The 23902-nt window shown below is 52.9% G+C and overlaps 1 protein-coding gene across 4 annotated transcripts in view; it reads left to right on the top strand.

The window, feature by feature from the left end:
- ZFAT (zinc finger and AT-hook domain containing) overlaps positions 1-23632 on the top strand; it is a 144499-nt gene extending 120867 nt beyond the window's left edge. For all 4 annotated transcript variants that reach the window (XM_065902975.1, XM_065902976.1, XM_065902973.1 and 1 more), the window contains 3 exons: positions 3624-3750; positions 6530-6660; positions 23254-23632. In XM_065902975.1, the coding sequence (XP_065759047.1) occupies positions 3624-3750; positions 6530-6660; positions 23254-23493 (498 nt within the window). In that variant the 3' untranslated portion in view covers positions 23494-23632. The remainder of the gene's footprint in view (positions 1-3623; positions 3751-6529; positions 6661-23253) is intronic.
- Positions 23633-23902: the final 270 nt, after the last annotated feature.

Raw genomic sequence — 23902 nt, 5'->3', positions numbered from 1 at the left:
GACACCTGGCTGACACCACCTTAGCCATGCGACCGAGGTCAGAATTCTCGATAGTAGGACAGAGTGACATCAGGTACCCCATGACGTGATGTGATCAGAAAGTCCGTCACCTCATAGTGCTTTTCCAACAGTCCTCGGTCCCTACCTAATCACCAGAAACCATCAGGTGTATCCAAACAGTGCAATGATGTTGACGGTCAGATACCTAACCAGCTCTTCTCAGAAGTGTCTGGAGGACTGTTGGAAGTTGGAGGAGACCCTGGAGACAGGAGCTCTCCATGCACGGTGGAATCTTGGATTAAATCCTGGAACAATAAAAGGACCCCAGTGGAATCTGGTCAGAGCTTGTAGTTTGGTTATTGGTACTGATCCACTGTTCATTTCTTGGTTTTAATTATTGTACCGTGGTTACGTCAGATGTCAACTGGAGGGGAAGGGTGTGTGGGAATCCTGTGTTATATCTGGGACTCTTTTGTAAATGCGAAATTATTTCAAAATCAAGTAGTTATAAAAAGGGGGAGGGGATCAAAGGGAGAACAGGCAGGGACGTAATGAGATGGAGGGGTTAGAAGAGAACCTAAACTTGTCTTAGCAGACCCACTGTGAAGATTTGACTCTGGTTTTATATAACAATAAAAACAAAATCGAACTTTCAAAAAGCAAGCCCTGAAAAGTGAGAGTTGAATGAGATCAAGGATCTAAATGGTATGTCAAAGCAATGGCAGAACTACATAGAGAAGAACTATTTTAAGAGATTTTAAGATAGAAATTGGATTGTTCCTCCCCAGTGGAATAGAACCTAGGCATGAAAGGAACTGGCAAAAAAACATACTGTTCTCCAGTTATTCCACCAGCAGTGGTTGATAGTATTACTCTAAGGCTGTTGTTAGTATTTGCAGACTGGAGTGAAGCACATCAAATGTGTTTAAATCCATGAGTTTATAATAATCCTGGGAGAAAACTCCTTAGTTTCCTTTGCAGAGTGATAGTGAATCAACTCTGTTTTGATAAATAAAATCCTTATTTTGGTAAGGCGCAGAGTCGAACAATTATTCTACCTCATCTAAACAAACCATATCTCAAAATAACTGAAGGTTGGAGGAGAGAGATTTCTTTGTGTAGAAGTATTCCAGCCAACCAGTGAAGATTTACATGACCTCTGTTTTACAACCCTCCACTGGCATCATGGGTCTAGCAATGGCCGTCAGCCTCCTGCCAACACAGCAGACGCTCAGAGACGCTCAAGTCACGGAGTGTCCCCTGATGGAAGTACACAGTTTACCGTGGAGTCCTGCTGCCGTAAAGGGAACTGGTTGCTTGATTAAGCTTCTGCGTCTGTCAGTGTACGGGGAATACAGTGTGGGTGGGCAACACACTCAGTGATTCCCAGGTGGTGCAGATGGCAGAGGCCAGGCTGTCGGAAGCTGACGGCAAGTGACCACTTTTCACAGTGAAATGATAAGCAGAGGAGAAAGTCAGAGTGGAAGGAGAGCCTATAAACACCAGTCTTATGAGACTTTTATCAGATGGTTCTAATATATGGATTTCAGTAACTTAAGTATGACTTGTAGGATTAAGTTGTGAAAAAATGAATCAGGGAAATTAGAACACCACTGAGGTATGTGAAGACATTCAGGAATCACTGTTAAGTGTTTTGAGTGTGACGGTGGTGTTGTAGTTCTGGTTTGAAAGAGTTTTATCTTTTAGAGGTGCCTTCTGAAATATTTAAATTGATATGACATCTGCATTTGCTTCAAAATCAAAGGGCAGTTGTGTGGACCGTGGTGGGGGCATCGGCAAAACAGGACTGGCCACGAGGTGATGACTGTTGAAGTGGTGATGTGAGCATGGAGGTTCGCTTCTCCGTCTTGTGTATGTTTGACACTTTCTCCAAGAAAATTTAAGGAATGTGGACTTCGACAGACTTCCTTGCGATTTCTTGGCTCTTCCTGTAAACAGTTTGACCTTGATCCATTGTTTATTGAACCTCTGTGACCGCTGTGTTCTGATATCTACAGTGAGACTCCTGCCATCCAAGAGGTCAAAAGGATTGGGATACAGGATGTGTGAAATGCCAGGGTTACTGTCGAGTCCCCGGCAGGTCCGCGGTAAACAGCCGCCGCGGTTGGGGGCGGCAGCGATGGTGTTAGCAACATCACCATCGCATGCCCGTCTACGGAAACCCTCAGTCCTCTGGTGCTTTGAGTCCACACTTGCAGGGCTTTGCTGTCTGTTAAGATATAGACACGTAATGCCAGTTCCTGATGTAAGCAGCATCTCTTCTGGCCAGCTGGTGCTTCTGTTCGTGCAGTCATGCCCCTCTCCTCTGAAGACCTGGCTTCTTACAGATCTCGACACTTTCAGCAGAGCTGTGACTCTACACATACAGTTGACACAAAGTCACACACTAGACTCCAGAAATGCGACAGTTGAGCAGCCAAGAAGCTGGCCAGGGGTGGCCCCCGAGTGGTGACAGGCTGCCTGTTCTAGCAGTCAGGCTGTCGCCAGGCTCCCTGGAGTGCCTGTAAAGCACCGCCTTCCCACAGATGGTTATTACAGAAAGTACCCCAAAGTGGGGGAGCTGTACCACGCCCTTCCTGTTCATCACAGGCTGAGATCCAGTCCACGTTGGCCAAAATGTTGCCTAATGGTACTTATAAGGAGCCATGCTTCTTTCTGTTCCTTTATGCATTCATCAGATACTCATTGGGTGTCTACTAAATGTCAGGCTGGAAATGAACTAAATGAACTTGACCACTTGGCTATAAAAGAATAACCACATTCTATTCTGAGCCTTTGTGAATAGCTGATAAGTGCTTACAGAGTGTGATAACTTTGGCTCCTATAAATTGTGTGTAAAATCTTCTTTTCGTTCTTCTTTTTTGGTGACATTCATGCTTGCCTGCCTTCCAGTGCCAGGAAGAGGTGATTATGAATATCTAGTTCTTGTGAAATGTCCACCTGTTTTCTCCTTATTGGTGTGAGATTTCTGTAAATGTCCCTTTAGCATCTCCTTCTCTCATGGGGTCCTGATTCTGCACAGGTGTATCTTCTCTGGTCAGTTGCATTTGTCATATCCATCCTGTAAAAGTAAAATGAGCCGCAGGCTGCACAAGTAGCTGAGATCTGCTGAGGTCTTGCTGTGTGCCGAGACCCGTGCTCTAAGCTGGCCAGATGTTGTGTGGTGACCGGTCCTCTCCTCCCATCCACGGCCAGCATGGCTGTGCCTGCCTCATGACCTCGTGGCGGGGGGCCCCCGGCACAGGGGATCAGAGCAGTGTTGGTGGCAGTGGGAGGAGCAGAGCACACAGGAGAGTCTCCCTGTGCGTGTCTCATCTCTCATTGTGAACAACATCCTCTGTTCCCTGCGGCAAGAACGTGTCGCAGGAAGCTTTCCTCCAAAGCTGGTTTTTAAAGTCTCGGCACGTGGCACAGAGAAGTTTCCTCTTTGGGAAATGGGTTTTTATCGGAGCGCTGGTTTCTCAGGGGTGCCAGGCAAATGAGCTGCTGCAGACACATTGCTGGTGTGTTTGTTTTGTCTGAATCCGTTATTCTGGGGCTTCTGGGGACCTTCTAGGGGATCTTCTAGACGGTCCCATCGATGATTTTGTGTTTTCATTTAGCCAACAACAGAAACTCCCGAGGAGCCCTCCACCCAGTACCTGCACATCGCAGAAGCTGAAGAGGACGTTCAGGGCACACAGGCAGCCGTGGCCGCCCTGCAGGACCTGAGATACACCTCGGAGAGTGGTGAGAGTGCGCCCCGCCTCCCGACACCTTAGAGCTGGCCTTTGACAGGCTGAATGAATGAGTGAGCTTGTGAATGAGTGATGTCCGTCAGTTGATCTACTTCAGCTGCATTGTGCCGTCAGGAGCGGTCCAGTTGTCAGGCTGGGAGGTAGAGGTCTCTTGCAGAGTGTTCTAGAACAGAGCTGCAGGCGAAGTGGTGCCGCCAAATGGTGTTGCCGGATGTCCACGCGTATCGTCACGTCTCTCCCTTCCAAGTGCTATCCAGGCCCAACCCTGCTTAGCTTCTGAGATCAGACGAGATCGGGCGCGTTCATGGTGGTATGGCCGTAGACTCATCATGGCTCTGAGCAGCGTGTGGGAAGACAGGTCTTATAGTCCTCACTTCACAAGAGGCAGGAGACTTCCTCCTTGTAAATGGTTGGCTGAGGGTCACCCACTACTTGGGTGTTGGAGCTGGTCTTGGAATCTAGGTCTCCTAACTTCTTGTTGGCGCACCATCCCTGCCTCAGGCTCCCTCGGAGTCATCTGTTCCGGGGGGCTTGTTCCAGGGTCTACAGGAGGCAGACAGGGGGCGTGGCTGAGACTGAGGGCCAGTCTGCCGGCCTTCCTGATGGCCCCTTACGGATCTGTGGGCCCAGGACTGTCTGCTGCCCAGTTCTTCTGAAAAGCCCCAAATCAGGATCTTCATGTCAGATGTCATCATTGTCCAATGTTAGATCAATTTAAAAAACAAACCCACTGTGCCGGCCTACTGACAATTGGAGCATTGAGCTGAGAACACTTATTCTTAATGCTCTTTAAAAAACAGGAACAGAAGACAAGTTAATACAAGGTGCCGCAGCGCTCTGTGTATGGGGGGAGCAGAGCTCAGGCAGGTGGGATTAGAGGAAGCGCGCGGTGAAGTCAGACGGTGACAGGAGATAGGAGCTCACCCTTTCACCGAGCTCTTATTCCCTCAGTCCCAGGTGGTAAGAAGGGTGCACAGAACAGTCCTGTGGGCCGCTCTCTTTGGAGAAGACCCGAGGCCGGCGCTGTGCTCACTGCCCGATGCGCTGGGGTGACTTGGGCGATACCTGCAGCCTTTGAGAGCGGCAGGCCCTGAGGACGGGGTGTTGGGGTCCCCTTGTCAGCGCCGTCCCCAGAGCTGACGCCATGTCTGCTCGCGTTTCCTTCTCTCACATGCAATGACTTCAGCGAGTGCTCACGCCCGGCCAGGCCAGCTGAGGCCCCCCCACACACACACTCCCTCGCTCCCACACTCCCTCTCTCCTTTGACAGGTTCTCCATGTGTCCTCCTGGCTGTTAGGAAATGACACAGGCGCTGCAGCTGGGCCTCCGCTCTGGGTCCTGGCTTGCCTGCACCGCGTCTCTGGCCACCTCGGAGCTGTGCCCGCCTGGGCCAGACTCTGCACGTCTGAGCACGAACTGAGTCTGCCCCTCTCCCGCCCAGCACTTTTCCTAGCAATGGCATCTTCATCCTCAGGGTTCAGGCTGTGTGTCACCTCCCGGGAGCCCACCTGACTGTCCTGCAGAGCTCCTAGTCGCCCCCCTGATATGGAACTGACCAGGGGCTGGAAACAGTGGCTTACCGTCTGTCTCGGTCACCTGCGAGCCCCGGAAGGAGAAGCAGGGAAGCAGCATTAGGTCTTTGTGTTCCCACGGGGAACCATGTTCCTGGCTGACACTTGGGGCTTGATAAATGGTCATTAACAAAGGAAACGGATGAAGAATTAGAATCTTACTTCCGTGATTTTTTTAAGGGTCAGTGTTTTGTTTAGTGTTTGGCTGTTTAGGATGGTTGGCTGCAAGGCACCCCCCCTGCCCCCAGGAGTGTGTGTGTCTGAGTGTGAGGTGTGTGCAGGGGATGCTAGGCCTGTGCCTGGTGAGCAGATGCCCACGTCATTGCTTCAGTCATATGCCGTGTCCTACCCTCTGTGTAGAACACAGTGAATGCCCTTCTCTCATCTCTTAATGATTCACGTTGGAACAAGGCCCGCAGAAAGCTGTCCAGGAGGACGTAGACATTGGAGGAGACTTCGTACTATTGTGCTAACCTGGAGACCAGGCAGTAATTTCCCTCCTGGTGAATTAACGATCGGGGTCAGAGTGGCGTGTTCAGGAGAGTCGCAGATGGCCAAGCATATGGCGAGAGCAGGCAGGGTGCCCTCAGTAAGTAGCTGTCCTGATGATGTCGATTCCAGGCTTCTGAGATGAGTAAAAGAGAACCTCGAACTTCCGTTGGTTTAGATGTCTGACGGACCACCAACTTGATGACTGGGACGTCCTCGCGTGTCCTGCCCATATCCTGTGTAACTGGCTCACGCTCACTGGCCGCCTGCCACCCTGCTGGAGGGAAACCAGCTCTGCGGTGGGCTTCCCAGGAGTTCTGTTCTGAGAGGCAGCGCTGTGTCCACAAGTTTGGATTCAGGATGTCCAGGCTTGAGCCCTAGCCTTGTGATGTAGCCGATTCGATGGCCCAAGGCAGGTCTCTTCGATTTTTTGCAGTGAAGCAGCTAATCTATAAAGTGGGGATATACCATCACAGTGTCAGCTCCTCACAGGTTGTGTGGAGTTGGAGATGTTCTTACAGGGAGTGTGTTGTGAGCTGTGACGTACCACACACTTTGTTTCTGTGGTCACAATGAGTGCTTACTGAGACCGCGTGCATCCTTGGAGAAGGCACCACCCAGCCATGGCCTCTAGGAAGGGCTGCTTCTGCGTTCAGTGACCTTCACCGCCCTTGGACATAACTGTCTCCTGTTTGCTTCTTCCCGCTCAGGTGACCGACTTGACCCCACGGCCGTCAACATCCTCCAGCAGATCATTGAGCTGGGCAGCGAGACCCACGACGCTGCCGCTGTCGCCTCGGTGGTCGCCATGGCGCCGGGCACCGTGACGGTCGTGAAGCAGGTAGGACCCGCCCCTTGTCCTTAAATACGCCTCCTCACACTGCCACACAGCCTCTGTCCCCTGCCCCCTTTGGTTTTCAGGGCTTTGACCTACCCAAGGGGGAGTTTGGAGTGAAATTGATCTAGTCTCATACATTCTCTTATTCTTTTTTTTTTTTTTTAATTATTTATTTATTCATTTTTGGCTGTGCTGGGTCTTCGTTGCTGCGGCTGGGCTTTCTCTAGTTGCAGTGAACGGGGACTGTTCTCTAGTTTTGGTGTGAGGGCTTCTCACTGCGGCGATTCTCTTGTTGCGGAGCACAGGCTCTGGAGCACGCAGGCTCAGTCATTGCAACTCGCGGGCTTAGTTGCCCCGCGGCACCTGGGATCTTCCTGGACCAGGGGTTGAACCCGTGTCCCCTGCACTGGCAGGCTGATCCTGAACCCCTGGACCACTAGGGATGTCCCGTTCTCTTTCTCTTATTATGGGATTGATTGTATCTGCAAGAGCTCCATATGTCCGGGCCGTGATCCTGAGGAAGGTGCATCACCCCTTCCAGAATGAAGTGCCGGAAACTTCATTCCTTTCCTTTCAATGAAAGGAATCCCCGAGTAAAGTGAGCATGGTGTGGACGGGTCTGGACACATCTGTGTTCAAAAGCAGCCTCAGTGCCTAAGGCACGAATCAGTGGAGCATGGGGGCCGTGGGGACCGCCAGAGGAGCCAGGAGGGCTTCCAGGGCCCTGGCCTTTTAAATACTAAGCATCACTTGATGGAATCAGCACAGAGGATGGCTGAACTGAACTGATGGGAAGACGTCGGCCACTCTGTGAGTAAAAGTTACTCCACTTATTGTAGTTGTTATACCGTCTGGCTCATTTTCTCTCCTCCTAACCTCAGAGGAGGCTTCACCATCTGTTAGGGTGCGGTGTGCGTCATGATCAAGTCATCCTGTTTGTCTATCCATACCTCTCTCTCTACTGCCTCCAGCTTCACCATACAAGACTTGTAAGCTGGCTTACGCAAATGCTTAAGAAAACCAACACAGCAAGCACGTCAGAAAAAGGGCCGACCCAGGGTGTGCCGTTTAGAATTGAAGTTCAAGTTCGTGGAGAAAGTTGAATGGCAGACGGTAGCATTTTACACGGTTATCCATTGTTTCAGCGATTCACGTAGGAAGTGTTAGTAAGTGGCTGCAGTATTCTCATTGCTGGCTCTCCAGGAGAGAAGCGACGTCTGCTATCAAAGTGGTTACCCTGGTGGGAAAAGATAAATAAGACAGAGAGGTTGTCAAACTGTGAACAAGGGCAGTGGAGAAAAGAAAAATCAGAAAGGGGGAGGGACGGGGGCTGAGGAAGTGGGGGCTGGGGGCTGTTTCATATAGGGTTGCTGGGGCAGGGCGCTGACATTTGCCCCGAGACCCGGGAGAGGTGGGCTTCACTAGAACGATCCACGTTCTGCTGTACCTGTGGTGCCAAGTTTGATGATAACAAGAAGGAAGCGTGAAACAGGTAACAGTAGAAAGGAAGGTTTTCTTCCCAGTTAACAAATAATTTCTTAATGCGGCTGTCCTCTCCCTGTGTGATGTGTTGTGACTTACCTCTGATGACTTGATGGGCTTTCCAGGGCTGCCCCCCAACTGCCCCCCACCCCCACCCCGAGGTGCGTCCAGGGCCAGGCCACAGCGCAGGCAGGGAGTTCAGGCGAGGGAGCTCCCAGTGGAATTAGTGCATGCGGGTTCAGCTCTGGATTTCCGGCTCCTCAGACAAGACTTAGTGCATCTAGATGATCGTTTGGATACTCCACATGTTTGTACTCCTCCATTAGGATGCTGTCTCTCAGTGAAACCCTGGGCAGAGGTCAGACGGGACAGCGGGAGTTTGTTATTTCAGGCTGAAGGGGCCGCATGTTCTTGGGAGCCGATTCATAACGACTCTGGCCCAAATGCTGTCTCAGCTTTTCTTTGTATTTGTTAGATTGCAGTCCTCAGTATATCTCGTAATCTCTTGTCCGTATCGTGGCTTGTGGAGTCCCTAGCTAGACCAGGCCACTTCGGGAAGGGCATCAGGGGACCTTTGGCTGTTGCGGGCATGCCAGATCCTTTGTAGAACTTCAGGGAGGCACCACCGCTGTGTCTCAAGACTTCCTTCTAGGAACAGGGTGGATTTGCTGCTCCCTGGAGACATGATTTATTGCACGTCACAGGCGGAGCAGTGATACGCGAAGTTGCGGGTGGAGGAGATGGCTTAGCTGTGTTCCGAGGCGTTAGGGTGACAGCGTGACGAGGGATAAGGCAGATAAGCCTCCGGTGCAGCCCTGTAAAAAGGGATAATGTGTTCGCAGTGGTGGAAAACAGGGGCACCCTTCAGTCCTCGGTTTATTCAAACCGCAGGGCTCAGAGGGGTGTCACTGTTTGACGCAGACTTGAGTCACTGCACTTGGAAATGTTCCCTGAGGCTGTAAGTCCTGTCTGCTTGACTGAGCTGGCGCATCAGGGGTTAACTGGGGGCGTCCCTGGTGGCTCAGGCGGTAAAGAATCTGCCTGTAATGCAGGAGACCTGGGTTCGATCCCTGGGTTGGGAAGATCCCGTGGAGAAGGGAATGGCTGCCCACTCGAGTATTCTTGCCTGGAGAATTCCGTAGACAGAGGAACCTGGTGGAGATGTGAGTCATGTTTGCCTGGCTGGCACCTGGAGCTCTAAGACTGTTGATAAATGATGGATGGGAAAATGAATGGATGGACAGATGGGCAGGGAGGCCTCAGATGGCCCCTGCAATGCCTATGGGGTTGCACTGTGTCAGGCTCCTGTAGCTAAAGGAATGATCTCTCTATTCAGTTGTCTTATTTAAGCTTAACTATAGCTGTTTTTTTAAATTTATTTATTTGACCATGCCAGTTCCTTGTTTGCGTTAACACAGGATCTTTAGTTGCAGCTTGCAGGCAGGATCTAGTTTCTTGACCAGAGATCAAACCCTGGCCCCCTGCTTTGGGTGTGTGGTATCTTAGCCATTGGACCACTAGGGATGTCCCAATATAGCTGTTTTTATTACAGAAATCAGTTTCTTTTTCTTTTTTTCTTTTAACTAAATTCTGGTTTAGGATTTTCCAGTAGAGAAATCATATGCTTACCAAGTGTGCGCAGCCACTCAGATGTGGACTCTGGGGCACCTGCTGGGAATCAGTGATGTTCTCCTCACCCTGGATTTAGGGTTGACTGGTTTGATCTCCTTGCTGTCTAAGGTACTGTCAACAATGGTCCATGTAGTCAAAGCTTTGCTTTTCCCAGAGTCATTTACAGATGTGAGAGTTGGACCATGAAGAAGGCTGAGCACCAAAGAATTGATGCTTTCAAACTGTCAAGAGTCAAGAAGACTCTTGAGAGTACCTTGGATAGCAAGTCAATTCCAAAGGAAATCACCCCTGAATATTCATTGGAAGGACTGATGCTGAAGCTGAAGCTCTAATACTTTAGCCACCTGATGCAAAGAACTGACTCATTGGAAAAGACCCTGATGCTGGGAAAGATTGAAGGCAGGAGGAGAAGGGGACGACAGAGGATGAAATGGTTGGATGGCATCACCGCCTCAACGGACATGAGTTTAAGCAAGCTCCAGGAGATAGTAAAGGACAGGGGAGCCTGGCGTGCTGCAGTCCATGGGGTCACAGTGTCCTATGGCCTTGTGATAATCCAGGGTCTTTCTGAGATAATTTGGGTGCTGTCTGCTGCGGAGGTTACCCCTACACAGTAGGCAGCTGAGCTGGGCACCCCTTGGCCCAGTTGAGGTGCCACACAATATTAACCTTCACACGTGTTCATGTGGTACGTTTCAAAGTATGAGGGCCTCTTTGTCAGCAGAAAGTCTTTGTTAATCCAGGCTACTGTTTACTGAGATACTATGTTGTTGTAGAGACGATTTTGAGTCACAGACTTCAGTGTGAGGTGGCAGCCTTGGGAAGCACACACACCTTGGGACACCCTTGTTTCTAATCACAGGTGACATTTCCCCTCAAGGTTCAAGAATGAGAGCCACCTTGCAGGTCCTTGAAAGAGTCATGATTGAGGAGGGGCGACCCTCAGGAGTCCGCCACTTTCATCCGCAGGTCAAGAGCGAGCAGGTGGTCCTCCTTGTTCCTCCCCCGTAGAGTGAGGGGCTCAGTAGTGACTGTGGTTAGCAGGCCCCCTGGACAGGCCTGTATCTCTGTCCCTGCTCCTGCGTCTCTGCAGCACTTCCTAGAATTGCCGCTCTCCTGCTTTTGTTCCCTCCTCCTCCTTGGGGGAGGCTCAGACCCGCTCCCCCAAGACGTGCAGGCCCTCACGCACTTCCCCGTGTAGACCCTCAGCCTGGCAGGCCCAGAATGATGCTGCCGCCATCCTGTTCAAAATCCCAAGTGTTCTTCTCACTCGCTTTTAGTGCTGATTAAAATATAAACAAAAATCAAACCCCAAAGCAGAAGTTCCAGCTTTGTCAAAAGCACCCCGCCTCTCAAGGGCTCAGCAGACAGCCCGAGAGGCAGTTTCCGTAGCCGCTCTCGCTGGAGGAGGTACGTTGGTTGGCAGCCAACCTGGAATTGCTGTCTGTTATTTGTGGTTCGTTATTTCCATGAGGAAATGCTGTCCACTCCTGTGGCCGTCCGTGTACATCAGTTGCCTGTTTTCAGGGAAACTGGGGTCCAGCCTGTCCTGTTTTTTGTGTAAGGCCCTGAGTCACGTGGTCCCTGGAACCTCTTTCACTATCTCCGTCTGTTTGGGGGCATCTGGAGGGGAGAAGCCACTCTTTGGAGGGGACTCCTCAAGTGCAGCCTCTGAGTGGGGGGGCCTTGCTGCTGTGGTCCATCCTTCAGGGGAGCCCAGGATGGGCCTCCTGACCTGCTGGGGGCAGATGTTGAGCATCCTCATAAGATTTGTGGCAAAACAATCAGGGGAGGGACTTGGAAGGTGATTTATGTGAGGGAACAAAAGCTATGTTCATTACTACTTAAAAACAGTCACTCCATTCCCTGAATTTGGTCTCTTAACTCTCAGTGAGAGACCTGATGGAAGAATCACACGTCTGCACGAGATGCTCTTGTAAACCATGGAAATCACAGGAGATACTGACCGCCCGCGTTGCCATAAAGGGAGACTGAGTTGAGGTCTCCCCCTCGTCCTGCACGCAGGTGGCGCTGGGTGGAGCCACCCTGTTCTGTTATCCCTTTTAGCTCCAATAATCTAGGAGTTGATGAGCGTCCTTTCCTCGTTCCTGCAGAGGCTCTGTTGGAATCACACCATAAACAGACCTCTCCCCGACTCCCCCAAACACGTGCAAATAACAGGAGAGCCACCCCTTCTTTTCTCTCCACTCACATCTCTCCTCAGAACCTGCTCTGTCTTCAGGTCACTTGCTTGTGAGCACGGGAGATGTCATAATTGCAGAATTTATGCTTTTCCTCATCACCAAACCCTGGCACCTTCAGTTGACTGTTCTGCTTCCCCGATACAGTGGCTTTACCACCGCTGTGGTTCGTCTAAGGATTCTTTCCTGGAAGAGGGAGACTGTGTATGTGTCGAAAGAACTGATGGTAGCTTCAGCCTTGCTCCTCTGGAACTACTGCCAGTGTTTCTGTGTGTCCTTGCCATGTGGTGGGAATGTCCCACACCCTCCCACGCGCGTTGACTCTGCAGGGTAGTGGCAGTCGCGATGGATTTGTGCCTTGGAAGGCCCATGCCGGGGAGCCACCTGCCTTTCACAGGCGGTCAGATTCGATGCAGACTGCAGAACTGAGGGCATCAGCATCCCTGTGCTTGCTGACCATCGACTGATCTAATTCTGGATTCTCTGTTAGTGGTAGAAGCGATGCCTGCCATCCAGATAGACGTCTACCTTTTATCTTCTGATTCCCAGTTGATTGTTATATAAATGGGGAAGTCTCACCGACTCCTTTCTCTGTTTCTCCCTCTTATAGCCCTTCCCATGAGAGCCAGTTTTCACAGGCGTGTTTTGATTGGTGAGGTCTGGCTCCTGCCTAAAGAACTTTGTGGCACAATTTATTTGATCCTGGGGCTCTGCCAACTTGAATTACATCAAGCATCTAATTACATACACAGGTAGCCTCTTCAAATATTTGCCCACTTCACATTGCTTGTGGAGTGCCTGCGGACGAGCCGAGTGGTGACCTTCAGCATATAGATCCAGATAGTTCACTCAGGGGCTTGGCTACAGGTTACCCTCCTGGTCACGTCATGCCAGCCGCTGTCCTTGCTGAGCCTGCCTCAGCCATTCAATCCTTGTCTTAAATACAACTTCCCTCAGTGATTTCCGCTTCTGGTGTGATGCCTGAGGCTGATATTCACGACTGCTTCCTTTCACGGCTCTTTTATGACCTGCTGAGCCCTCCTATTCCGTGGCAGTGACTGAAAATTCCATCTCTTTGTGAAATTTTAAAAGTAAAAGTAAGTTCTATTATATATCCATGATCATATGGGAAATTGTCTGAAAAAACAGAGAATAAAAGCTATTCCCTACCCCATCCTGACACTCCTTTTCACGTAAGACGTTGTTCGCTGCCCCGAAGGTGTCAGTCATTGAACCCTGCTTCTGTTACCCTTTTCTCTAAGACCCAGTTTCCCCTTGTGCCTCAGAAGCTGCAGCTTGGTTGGTGCAGTTTGCAGAATCCCACTTTATTTGAGTGTTAATGCTCTTGTGTTTGAGGCTTCCCTGGCGGCTCAGTGGTAAACCCTCCCGACGATGCAGGAGACGCGGGTATGATCCCTGGGTTGGGAAGATCCCTTGGAGAAGAAAATGGCAACTCACTCCCGTATTCTTGCCTGGAAAATCCCATGGACAGAGGAGCGTGGTGGGCTACAGTCCGTGGGGTTGGGTCGCAGAGTCAGACACGACTTAGCAACTAAACAACAACAGCCCAACTCTCGTGTTTGTTACTGTTTGCTCGGGTGCCCGTTTCCTGATCCACGTCCTTGGCCAGGGCAGCTGGGTTTAGTTGCCTCCTCCCGTCCCTGCAGCATCCCCTTGCTGGCTGAGATCTCTAGGTCTGCTGCAGATTTGGGGCAAAGGCAGGGCTGTGATAGGAGGAACCAGAGCTGCAATCACCATCCGAAGGGGGTCTGGTCCAGCCTTCCTCATGCTCGGCCCAGGGCAGTGCTGCTGCAGGCTGGTTCTTGCTCATAACTCCAACTCGGGTAGGAGTGCCCATCTTAGCCCAGAAGTTCCCCTAAGCAAGGCCTCTGGAGCCCACACCCCGCCCCTTGCCTCCTGTCCATCTAGTAAATGCAGCTCTCTACTCCTGCTCCTGGAGTCTGTCTTCCCTCCTCGGCCTCTCTCACCCCCACGTCTGATCCATCAGCAAATCCTCTTCCTGCTGTGGGTGCTCCCTTCGTAAGGTACCTTGAATAGTGCCTCTGTCCCCAGGCCGCCGCCACCATCAAGCCCTGACTACGCAGAATGTGGTCCCCGGGCCAGCAGCATCAGCATCAGGGAGCTTGTTAGAACCACAGACTGTCTGGCAGACCCCCTCAGGCCTGCTGAATCAGACCCTGCATCGCACCATCGTCCCTTCCCCGGGTGGCTCTTGAGTGTCGTGGAGCCCAGGGAGCTCTGCCCTGAGCTGTCAGCCTCCCTCCCTGGTCACAGACCTGGCTCTTGACCAGGCCGTGTACTTTCTCCCTTGCAGCTCTAAAATCCAGCTTTCAGACAGAGTGATCTTTTCAAAATGTGAACCAGATCCTGGCATCCCTGGGGGACCAGATTCCGGACGCTGAGCTGGGTGCGCTGACGTGCCCGTGGTGGGGCAACCTGTGATTTCCAGTTGCGTGGATGCCCTGCCTGGGGAGCCTCAGGCCCTGAAGACGGAGCCCCTTGCTGGATGAGCAGTGCAGAGGGGGTCTCCTGAGAAGCCCATTTCAGGGCTCACCCAGGCCAGGTCACCGTGGGTGGAGAAGGATGCAGCCAGTAGTGCAGTAAGCGGCTGAAGGGAGCCGGGCTGGCTGCACTTGACCCCGTGTTGTTCCCTTAATAGTGTGGCCCGGGGCAAAGCCCTTCTCCTCTCGGAAATTCTGTTGTTTCATCTGTAAAGTGGGAAAATAATAGGACCTCCCCTGTGGGGCTGCTGTGCGGGTTATGCATAATTATGCAAATGAAGCAGCTGGCAGCGTGCCTGGCTCTGGTTGAGTCTAATCTTGGCTCCTGTCATAGGAGTGACAGAGCTCCTTAACTCGTCTGAGCTCCTACAAGTCAGCCATAACTGTTTCTGCTTCTGGAAGCTTCTGTGCGGCAGGCAGGTTCCAGTGCAGCCGTCCAGGCCCCGTGCTCAGCAGTGAGAGTCCCAGCATGGATGAAACACCTCCTGCTTCGTAGCAGAGTCTGTTGCCTGGTCCAGGCAGATGGTTGCATCATGTTCACGGCTGGAGACATGACCCCCTCCCACATGCCGTGGTTGTGACATTCGGGGTCAACCCCCTGGAAAATGGACAAGGGCATGGCAACCCACTCCAGTATTCTTGCCTGGAGAATCCCATGGATAGAGGAGCCCGGCGGGCTGCAGTCCATGGGGTCGCAAAGAGGACACGATTGAACGACGAACACACACAACATCCCTGGAGAAGGCCCTAGAGGAGGCTGGTATGGAAAAGCTGGTGCCAAGCAGCATCATGGGACCTGCTGCCCAAAGTAACAGGGAGTTGGTTGGGGGACTCTGAGCCAGGAGGGACACCTGACTTCAGCGCAGGGCCAGAGAGACCCCAGGTGGGCAGATCTCCCTACCCAGAGAGAGAAGTACACGTCGGAAGGAAGGGAGCTGTGGCCTGAGGAGCAGGAGGCGGTGTCTAGTGGAGTTTCCGCTCGGGGTCTCGGGCTGCTCACAGCAGCGCACGTGGTGGGCGTCAACCTCGGAGTTGCACTGGCCTCAGAGTAAGACCCTCACGGTCCCTGACTCTGTTCTTAGACCTACTTTGTTACTAACGAACCTACCTGGGTGAGTTTGAAGAGTGATTGCAGTGGTTTATGTTTTGTTATGATTAACATTCTTTAAACAGGATGCTCTGACAAACCTAGACATCATATTAGACCAGTAGAGGCATCACTTGCCGGCCGAGATTCATCTAGTCAAAGCTATGGCCTTTCCTGAAGTCATGTACAGATAAGAGAGTTGGACCATAAAGAAAACCGAGTGTCGAACAATTGATGCTTTTGAATTGTGCTAGAGAAGACATTTGAGAGTCCCTTGGTTTGCAAGATCAAGTCCGTTAATCCTAAAGGAAATCAACCCTTCATATTTATTGGAAGGACTGATGCTGATGCTGAAGCTCCAATACTTTGGCCACCTGATGCCAAGAGCCAACTTACTGGAAAAGACCCTGATGCTGGGAAAGATTGAAGACAGGAGGAGAAGGGGGCGACAGAGGATGAGATGGTTGGATGGCATCACCCATACAAGGGACATGAGTTTGAGCAAACTCCGGGAGATAGTAGAGGACAGGGAAGCCTGGCGTGCTGCAGTCCCTAGGGTCTCAGAGTCGGACACGACTTAGCGACTGATCAACAACAAACACAAGTCGGGTGTGCTGAGTCTCTGAGAGTTCGGTCTGTCTCTCTTGAGCAGGGCTGGCGGCTCTGAGGGTCCTGGGGGGAACGTGGTGTGTCCTGCCAGCTCCATGTCCTGGTCCCCAGGGTCTCCTGGAGGCTGCCCGTCACCTGTGTTGAAGGACACAGAGAGAAACTTCTAGAGGAAACAGATTGCTGGCTCGCAGGAAGAAGAGTCTCCATTGCTGAGGCAAGAAGCCAGTGCTACCTCCCGGCCCAGCAGGGAGCAGGGCCCTGGGGACGGGCGGGGGTTGGGGGAGGAGTCCATCCAGCCCAGGTCTCCATGGAGCGCCCGCCACCAGGTCCGGGGGCTGGTGAATATCAGCAGGGCGAAGGCTTTTTGTCCTGAGCCACATGCAGAGGGAAATGCTTCCAAATGCAGTGGAAGGGGCTTCAGTGAGCACGGTATCGGGACCCCTGCCTGACCGGAAAGTGGTCCACCTGTGGACGGGCTGCCAGGCAGGGGGAGGCTTCCAGGAGAAGCACATTCCCCCCACCCCCTGCCCCCCTCAGGGCCGGGTGCCTGCCAGTGATGCGGAGCCCAGGCATGCGGGGCACTCAGTGGAAATTAACGTATGTGTGCTGACGGGTCGCCAAAAGGCAGCATCCTGCGCAGCAAACTTGTCTAAATATCAGAAGATACTCAGAGGCGGTCAGAAGCCACCACCTGCCCCCTCCCTCCCTGTCGCTGGGAAGATGCTCTGTTTGGGTTCTGTTTGAAAATATCTCTGGAGGCAAACATTAGACTCATTCACGTCAGGCCTGCGGGAAGCTCCGTGCTGTGTGCACATTGTCCAGAGGAGGGTATGCTAATCAAGACCCCGGGGAGAGGGCCATGTGGAGGTGGCAGTGGTGGGGATGCTGCCCTGGAGGGGCTGACCCACCAGCAATCATGAGCACCTCACGCCGCTTCACACCCCTGCCCCGTGCCAGGCTCTGGGTCCCTGCTGTTTCTTAATTCTCAAGTGAGGTCATGCCACCCTTCCTGCTGTACCACCATTCACAGCAGAAAGATTCTGTTTTCCTGAGCCCCCTGGTTTACTGAGATCATACCAGTCTGCGCTCAGACTCCTGAGAAACACAGCGGGTCCTGGCCACGCACTCCCCCTTTTTGCTGCCCGGGCCCCTGCCTCTAACCCGGCTGCCTGCCCAGTCGGTCTGGCCAACGTGCAAGCCTTTCCACGCTAATCCTGTGACGAGCTCGAGGTCTCTCTTCCCGTTTCCGGGCAAAGAGACACGCCCGTTCCCCCCAGCCCAGGACGCCCCTGACCAAGGCCACTCTGTGCAGGGGGCTCCCTGGTGCCCTGGCGTCTCAGCACTGGGGAGCCCAGTGTCGCCAGATGGACCCCTCAGCGTCTCAGAGCAAGGAGACACTAGCGGGGACTGTTTTTATTGAGCAGTCAGTCTTTACAACCTGGACTTTGCACTGTTTATGGGGTGTGTATTTTCAGAAAAGAAGAAAGTATCTGCTGTTTCCTTGCAACCAAGAGCAAAATACCATGGGGCGGGGTGGGGGCGGGGGATGATGCTGTTGTCTCATGAAAGCAGGCATGCGTCACAGGCCTCCTCCCTTCCTGGGGGGATTCATGCTCTTTTTTTAAAAGGCTTTAAATTTTCTTTGATCTCTGGAATGGTTTCTCCCTGTCTGTGAATATCTTTTGCCATCTTTTGATATTTCCACAAATTTCTTGCACATAATATTCACCTCCTCTTTTTTTTTTTTTGACCCCCTAGATTTGTATATATTTTTAGAGTTGGGAATTTATGATGCTTTTTTATAAACCACATTTGTTTATACCTTTTCTTTCCTCTATAAATTCAGGATCATATTTATCATTTCTCTTTGTTTCTGATTCAGGCAACGCCACACCTGACCTAGGGTTGTTACAGTAACATGCTTGCTTATTAATCTTGGAAAATGGGTCTGCAGTCTCCTATTGAGAATGCTGGAGGAAGCTCTTGCTTGGCTATAATTTAAGCAGTGAGTGAAACCCTAATTGCTGGAAAAAATAAGACACCTTCCCTAGAGCTTCAACACACCCAGGGGAGCGTTTCACCTAAAGGAACTGACCACAGGGTTCTTTTTCATTATTGTTTTCTGGTTTGTCGTGTTTGGATTTTTGTCTGCAGCCCTCTAATTCTCTGTATCCTGGAGTCTGAGAATTTCTGCAGTGCAAGGGACCTTAGAGGATGTTTGCATTCTTTCAATTCCTGGAAACCCTTCATTGTTCAAGACTGTGGTCATCTGCAGGAAACCACTGCTGACCACCACCCGCTCCCTTCCCACCCAGCTCTGCCCCACCCTGGGGGTCCAGGAGAAGTGTCCTCTCCAATCCCTCCCCTGAACTGGAGACCCTTTTGTGTCTAGAACGTGGGGGACCCACGGTTCTGTCTCCAGCCTCTAGCAGAGTGTCTGACAATTAACTCTCAGCGAGAGTGTTTGAAATACAGGGGGCTGAGTGTATGACAGACGAGAGCCAGATACTTGTCCGGTGGCTTATTCAGTAAACGGTTCAGTGTCCAGAGGTGTCCAGACAGAGCCCACTGCTCTGTCTGTCTTGCAGAGCAGGTGCTAATGTAACAACGTCCCTGTTCCAACCAAGGCTGCACCTTTGCCGCCCCGCAGCCCTTCAGATCTGCTCCTGATTTTAAAGCTTGTTTTCATCCCTCTTCTGGTTTCTCAGTCACTCTGGGCCCGGGGAACCTTTGTCCGCCTGCCCACTGGCCACCATCATCAGGCGATGCTCTGAGGGGCCTGAGTGCATGTGGGGACCCCGGCGAGCAGCGTTTTATGCTGCAAGGTCCCTTCAGAACCAGACGTCATCTTCCTGAGGAAATCAGCCTCCACCCGATAGCCGCATCCGCTTCCTGCAGGGTCCGCTGCATTCACTCTGCACAGTGTCTCCCATTCCTGCTGCTGCAGGGGACGCGCGGCCTTGGGACCTCTTTCATCTTCTCGGGGTGCAGGCTGAGGGGACGCGCGGGCTTGGGACCTCTTTCATTTTGGGGCGCAGGCTGAGGGGACACGCGACCTTGGGACCTCTGCCCTCGTCGTCTTCTCCCAGGGTGCAGGCCGAGTGCCCGATGGACTGCTCTGGAGAGGTCAGCTTTTCCACAGCTGAGGCAGGAGCTCGAGTGACAGAGGGGCTCCAAGCAGGGTAGTCATGTTTCGGGGAGGCCCAGGCGGCCAGCAGGGTACTGGGTGCGGGGCGGCGGCTCCAGGCACGCAGGGTCTGGCTGGGCAGGGACAGCCGGGGGACTGTGCGGAGCGTGGGGACATGCAGGATGGCACGCAAGATTGTGTGCTGCCCTCTTTTCATTTATTCACTCGAAAGCCCTCTTGTCACTCATGGCAGAGTTTGTAGGGCGGGTGGGGGGCTGAGCATCCGGTCTTACAGACGGGACCCTCTCCATGTCTTTGGGAGGCAGGGCAGAGGTGTGGACTGGGGCTCAGGCCAGCCCCATTCGTTTCCCAGATGCCCCTTAGCTGCTGTATCTTTGTGGAGAGGATGGGGTCTTGACAGGAAACTCCGAGAGAGAAGAGCCCTGCAGAGCGCCGGGCTCTGTTCATGATTTGCTCTAGACAGCGCTCGTGGTAAAGACCCCGCCTCCCAATGCAGGAGACCTAAGAGACCCTGGTTCAATCCCAAGGTCAGTAAGAGCCCCTGGAGGAGGGCATGGCAAGCCACTCCAGTATCTTGCTTGGAGAATCCCGTGGACATAAGAGCCTGGTGGGCTACAGTCCATAGGGTTGCAGAGTTGGACACGACTGAAGTGACTTAGCACACACATGCACAGGGAAGAAAACTAGATTCTGGAACACTCGAGGTGGGCAGAGCTGCAGAACGAGCCTGATTTAGTGAATAATTTGCACAGTCCTGTGGGTTAAGGTTTTCCATTAAGCTCTCTGTGCTGCTAATAATTTAGCTGGAAGATGTGTTAGATACAGCACTTGGGGAAAATGGAGTACCCATCTCGGGGGATAATGACACCGTGAAGGCAGATTATTTCTACCGTGGAGAACAATTGTAAGCCTGTGCTAATAGATTAAACTGCTAGAGCGATCGTTCTGAACAAAGAAAATGGTTGAGAGCTATACAGTCAGCCCTAAACTGATTAGGACGGGTAGAGAGCCATAATTTAGCCCTACTGATCTATGACATGTCATTTCTTTAGTCGCTGCCACACAACACCAGCCAGGGAAGGTCCCCAGACTTGAGGTCACCTGGATTAACATCCAGATTTGAGCTCCCTTCCAGCCCACTGACCTTAGATGAGTCACTGGGCACTAGAGGTTTCCCTGAGATGCCCAGGCCACAAGATGCCATGTGCAAGTGATGGGCCTGGGGTGAGGAGAGTGTCCACTGGGTGCCATGAGGGCAGAGAAGGAAGTCTGTGCTTTGCAGAAACATACAAGATAGAATCAGAGTGTGGGTCATGTCCGAGGCGGAGTGCATGAGGGTGAGGGAAGGGCTCAGAACCTGCCTTTGTGATGTAGTCCTCCACGCCTCCCAGTTCCCGTTTCCACAGCCTCACGTGAAGCCAGGCATTTGCACATGCAAGCTCGTGAGAACGTGAACTCGGGCCAGTACCAGGCGGCGACTGAACCCTGGGTGTTGTAGTTACGCTTTGAACACCCCTCCCGTGACACCTGTGCCGGCCAGGAGGGTCACCCTTTGCAGGATTTCTGTGGCTGCACATTCACCTTCGTCTTCATCACTCTTCCTGGTGAAGTAAGCCCAGAGGACCGCGTTTGGAAAGTTCATTGTGCTCTCAGAACTGGCAGTGCATGAACCGAACTGGTGATCCTGTCTGGAAGGTGGGGACCCTGCCCAGTGAGTTTGGTGACTGGCAGAGCGATGGGCACACTCCTGCTCTTCACTGCCTCCCCTCCGCCCTCCCTCCGTCTGCAGACACCACTGCCTTCCACAAAGTGGCCCCAGCCCTCACGGGACAGAGTTAGCACGTTATCTTCCCTTGTTTCGAGCCCGGAGGCCTCATCTTGGCCTCTGCCCTTCTTCCCGCATCTGTGGGCAGTGGTCATGCCTCGGGCATCCTGGGCCCTCCTGGGCCGGCTCCTGGGAGCCCGCCCTGCCACCTTGGGGACAGGCACTGCAGGCTCTGTTCATCCAAGGCCGGGCCCGGAGGGGTCTCCTTGTCTGCGCAGCGCTGTCAGCCCTGATGAGTACTCAGGTGTTAAAGTTGTTCCAGAGGACGGTGACGTCTGCCGTTGGTGACTTCTTCCTTGTTCGGGGCTTTACCTCTGACAGCAGTCGCTATACATGAAGAGTGCTGTCACACCAGGAGTGCATCTCAAAGCTCGTGTGTTGGTGAATCTCGCCCGTTTTATCACCCATGTGGCATCTGTTTACCTGAAGTTGATGGACTTGATTTGCCCGCGTGAGGTCCTGGAACCGCAGCATAAATGCCGCGTGCCCCCCAGCTCCTTACTTTCACGCGGAATTGACCGATAGTTCAGAGGAAAGCGTTTGTCCAGTGTTCCCTCCCCGCTTCCCTACCCTTCTGTCAGGTTCCCTCTTTCAAAGTGAAGTAAATCAATATTTACTTCTAAACTCTTGGTTCACAGTACATTTTCCTGTTTCATGAAATTGAAACAAACAGTAAAAGAAGGGGAGATAAAAGGCCTCCATCTACTGTAGAAAGACAGCTCAGGCTAAATGTGCTAATAGTTGCCACTCAGGGTATCTCTCTAGCTTCTGGAAAGTTCTGTGCAAGTTGGAGATTCCTTCCAATCAGTCACTATGTGGCGCCCACCCCAGATGGACCTCATCCAATTTCTTCCCTGAATTAAACCTGACCACGTTGCCCCCAACATAGCCCTTCCTGCTAGCAGGGAATGGCTCAGGCCCAGGGCTGAGGGAGACCCCTGGAAGCCCAAACGTGGGTCCCAGAGATGGTGTGGGTCGTGTTTACAGGGGGCTGGGCAGGGAGGAAACTGTAACCCAGGCTCCAGCCAGCGGGGAGTCAGAAAGTGTTTCACGAGTGGGAGCTCCCAGAGGCCCCCTGGGCAAGCCCGCTGCTCCAGGTCTCTCCTGGGGGTCCTGGGAGCCCTTGCTCCTTCTGTCCCTGCTCTGCCTGGAGCCCACTCCCGTGCCTCCCCTGGAGGCTGCCCTCGCGCTCGGTCAGAGCATCGCCCTGTCCTGTGTCTGCCCCTCCTAGACTGGTTTTCCCCTGCGTGCTCCCCGAGCACCCATCATTCACCTGCAGCCAGTGGAGCACCCTTCTGCAGATACTGGGTGCTTGCTCCTGGCCCACACCCGCCCCGCCTGGATCTGGGGGGAGCTGTGCCATGGCAATGACGTCCTGGCCCTCAGAGAGCTCAGTCCACTGAAATGAGGACGGTCCTGTTGAATGGAATGAATGAATGAATGAATGAGTAACTGACATGCTGCAGTCCCTTAGGAAAACATTGTTAGTACATGAGTGAAGGCCTGGAAGGCACGGTGATGTTATCAAGCACCCACTCTGCTTACAAAAGCTTCTTCGGTTCTCCAAGCCATTCTGTGAAGTGGGCATTCTAATTTCTGTTTCACAGATGAGATAGCAGAGGGTCATGGGGGAAAGTGGCCTTTCCGAGGCCCATAGCTCACAGCAAGGGAGCTGCTGTTGGAGCCCCACCAAGTGCAGGACAGAGGTTCTTCCTGCCTCGCCTTCACGCCCCCCTGGGCAGGGCCGGTCTCCCTGACATCTGTTCCTGTGTCTGACACGGTCATTCCCCAGCTCAGCCAGCCTGGGCCCTTCACTTTCCTCCTGGACTGGTTTTCTATCAGTCGTTTTTACACCTCTTAGTGTCACAATACTCTCTAATTCTTGCCTATGGTATCTGTATTATTTCTCTTCTCAAGATCAAAAGCAGTTGTAAAACAGACCAGAACACAGAGTCAGGGCTTTGGCAGCAGCTGGCGTTTGGCCTTGTCTGGAGTCAGCCTGCTCTGTAGGCAGTCACTGTGATTCTTCTGGTCCCGGCTGGACCCCGAAGTGGGGCCCGCCTTGTGACCTCTCTCTCATCCTCCTGCAGGTCACAGATGAAGAGCCCAGCTCCAACCACACGGTCATGATCCAGGAGACCCTCCAGCAGGCCTCCGTGGAGCTGGCCGAGCAGCACCATCTGGTGGTGTCGTCCGACGACGTGGAGGGCATCGAGACAGTCACCGTCTACACGCAGGGCGGGGAGGCCTCGGAGTTCATCGTCTACGTGCAGGAGGCCGTGCAGCCCGTGGAGGAGCAGGCCGCGGGGCCGCCGGCCCCCGAGCTCTAGGGGACCTGAGGTGTGCCATGGAGCTGCGAGGCACCCAGGGAGGCCCCAGACCAGGGCTCTGCACGCACTCGCCTCTGCCCTCCCGGCTCCAGCAGCCACGCGGGGGCCCTCCTGGCCCTCCTCTGGGTGGCGAGGCCATCGGTCGGCATCACCAGCAACATGGGAGCCCCCTCTCCCCTCCCCGCAGCAGACACACACACACAGCCACCCACACTTCATTCGCTTCCAGGAGGGCTTGTGCATCAACTCCCCCAAGCAGGGCTCTCCTGAGGCAGCCACTTTGCGTCGAGATTCAGAGACCACCCCTCCCCACCCCAGTCCTCATCAGCAACTTCCCTGAATCATGGCCCCAACCGTGCCCCTGGCCCCGTGTACGTGCCCCATCTTTCTCTGGGACAGCCCCAGATGT

The sequence above is a fragment of the Muntiacus reevesi genome, chromosome 12 (assembly GCF_963930625.1).
Source record: "Muntiacus reevesi chromosome 12, mMunRee1.1, whole genome shotgun sequence".
In the NCBI taxonomy this organism is placed as follows: domain Eukaryota; kingdom Metazoa; phylum Chordata; class Mammalia; order Artiodactyla; family Cervidae; genus Muntiacus; species Muntiacus reevesi.
Note: the sequence above shows the minus strand (reverse complement) of the source record. Positions and strands in the feature narration are given on the sequence as shown.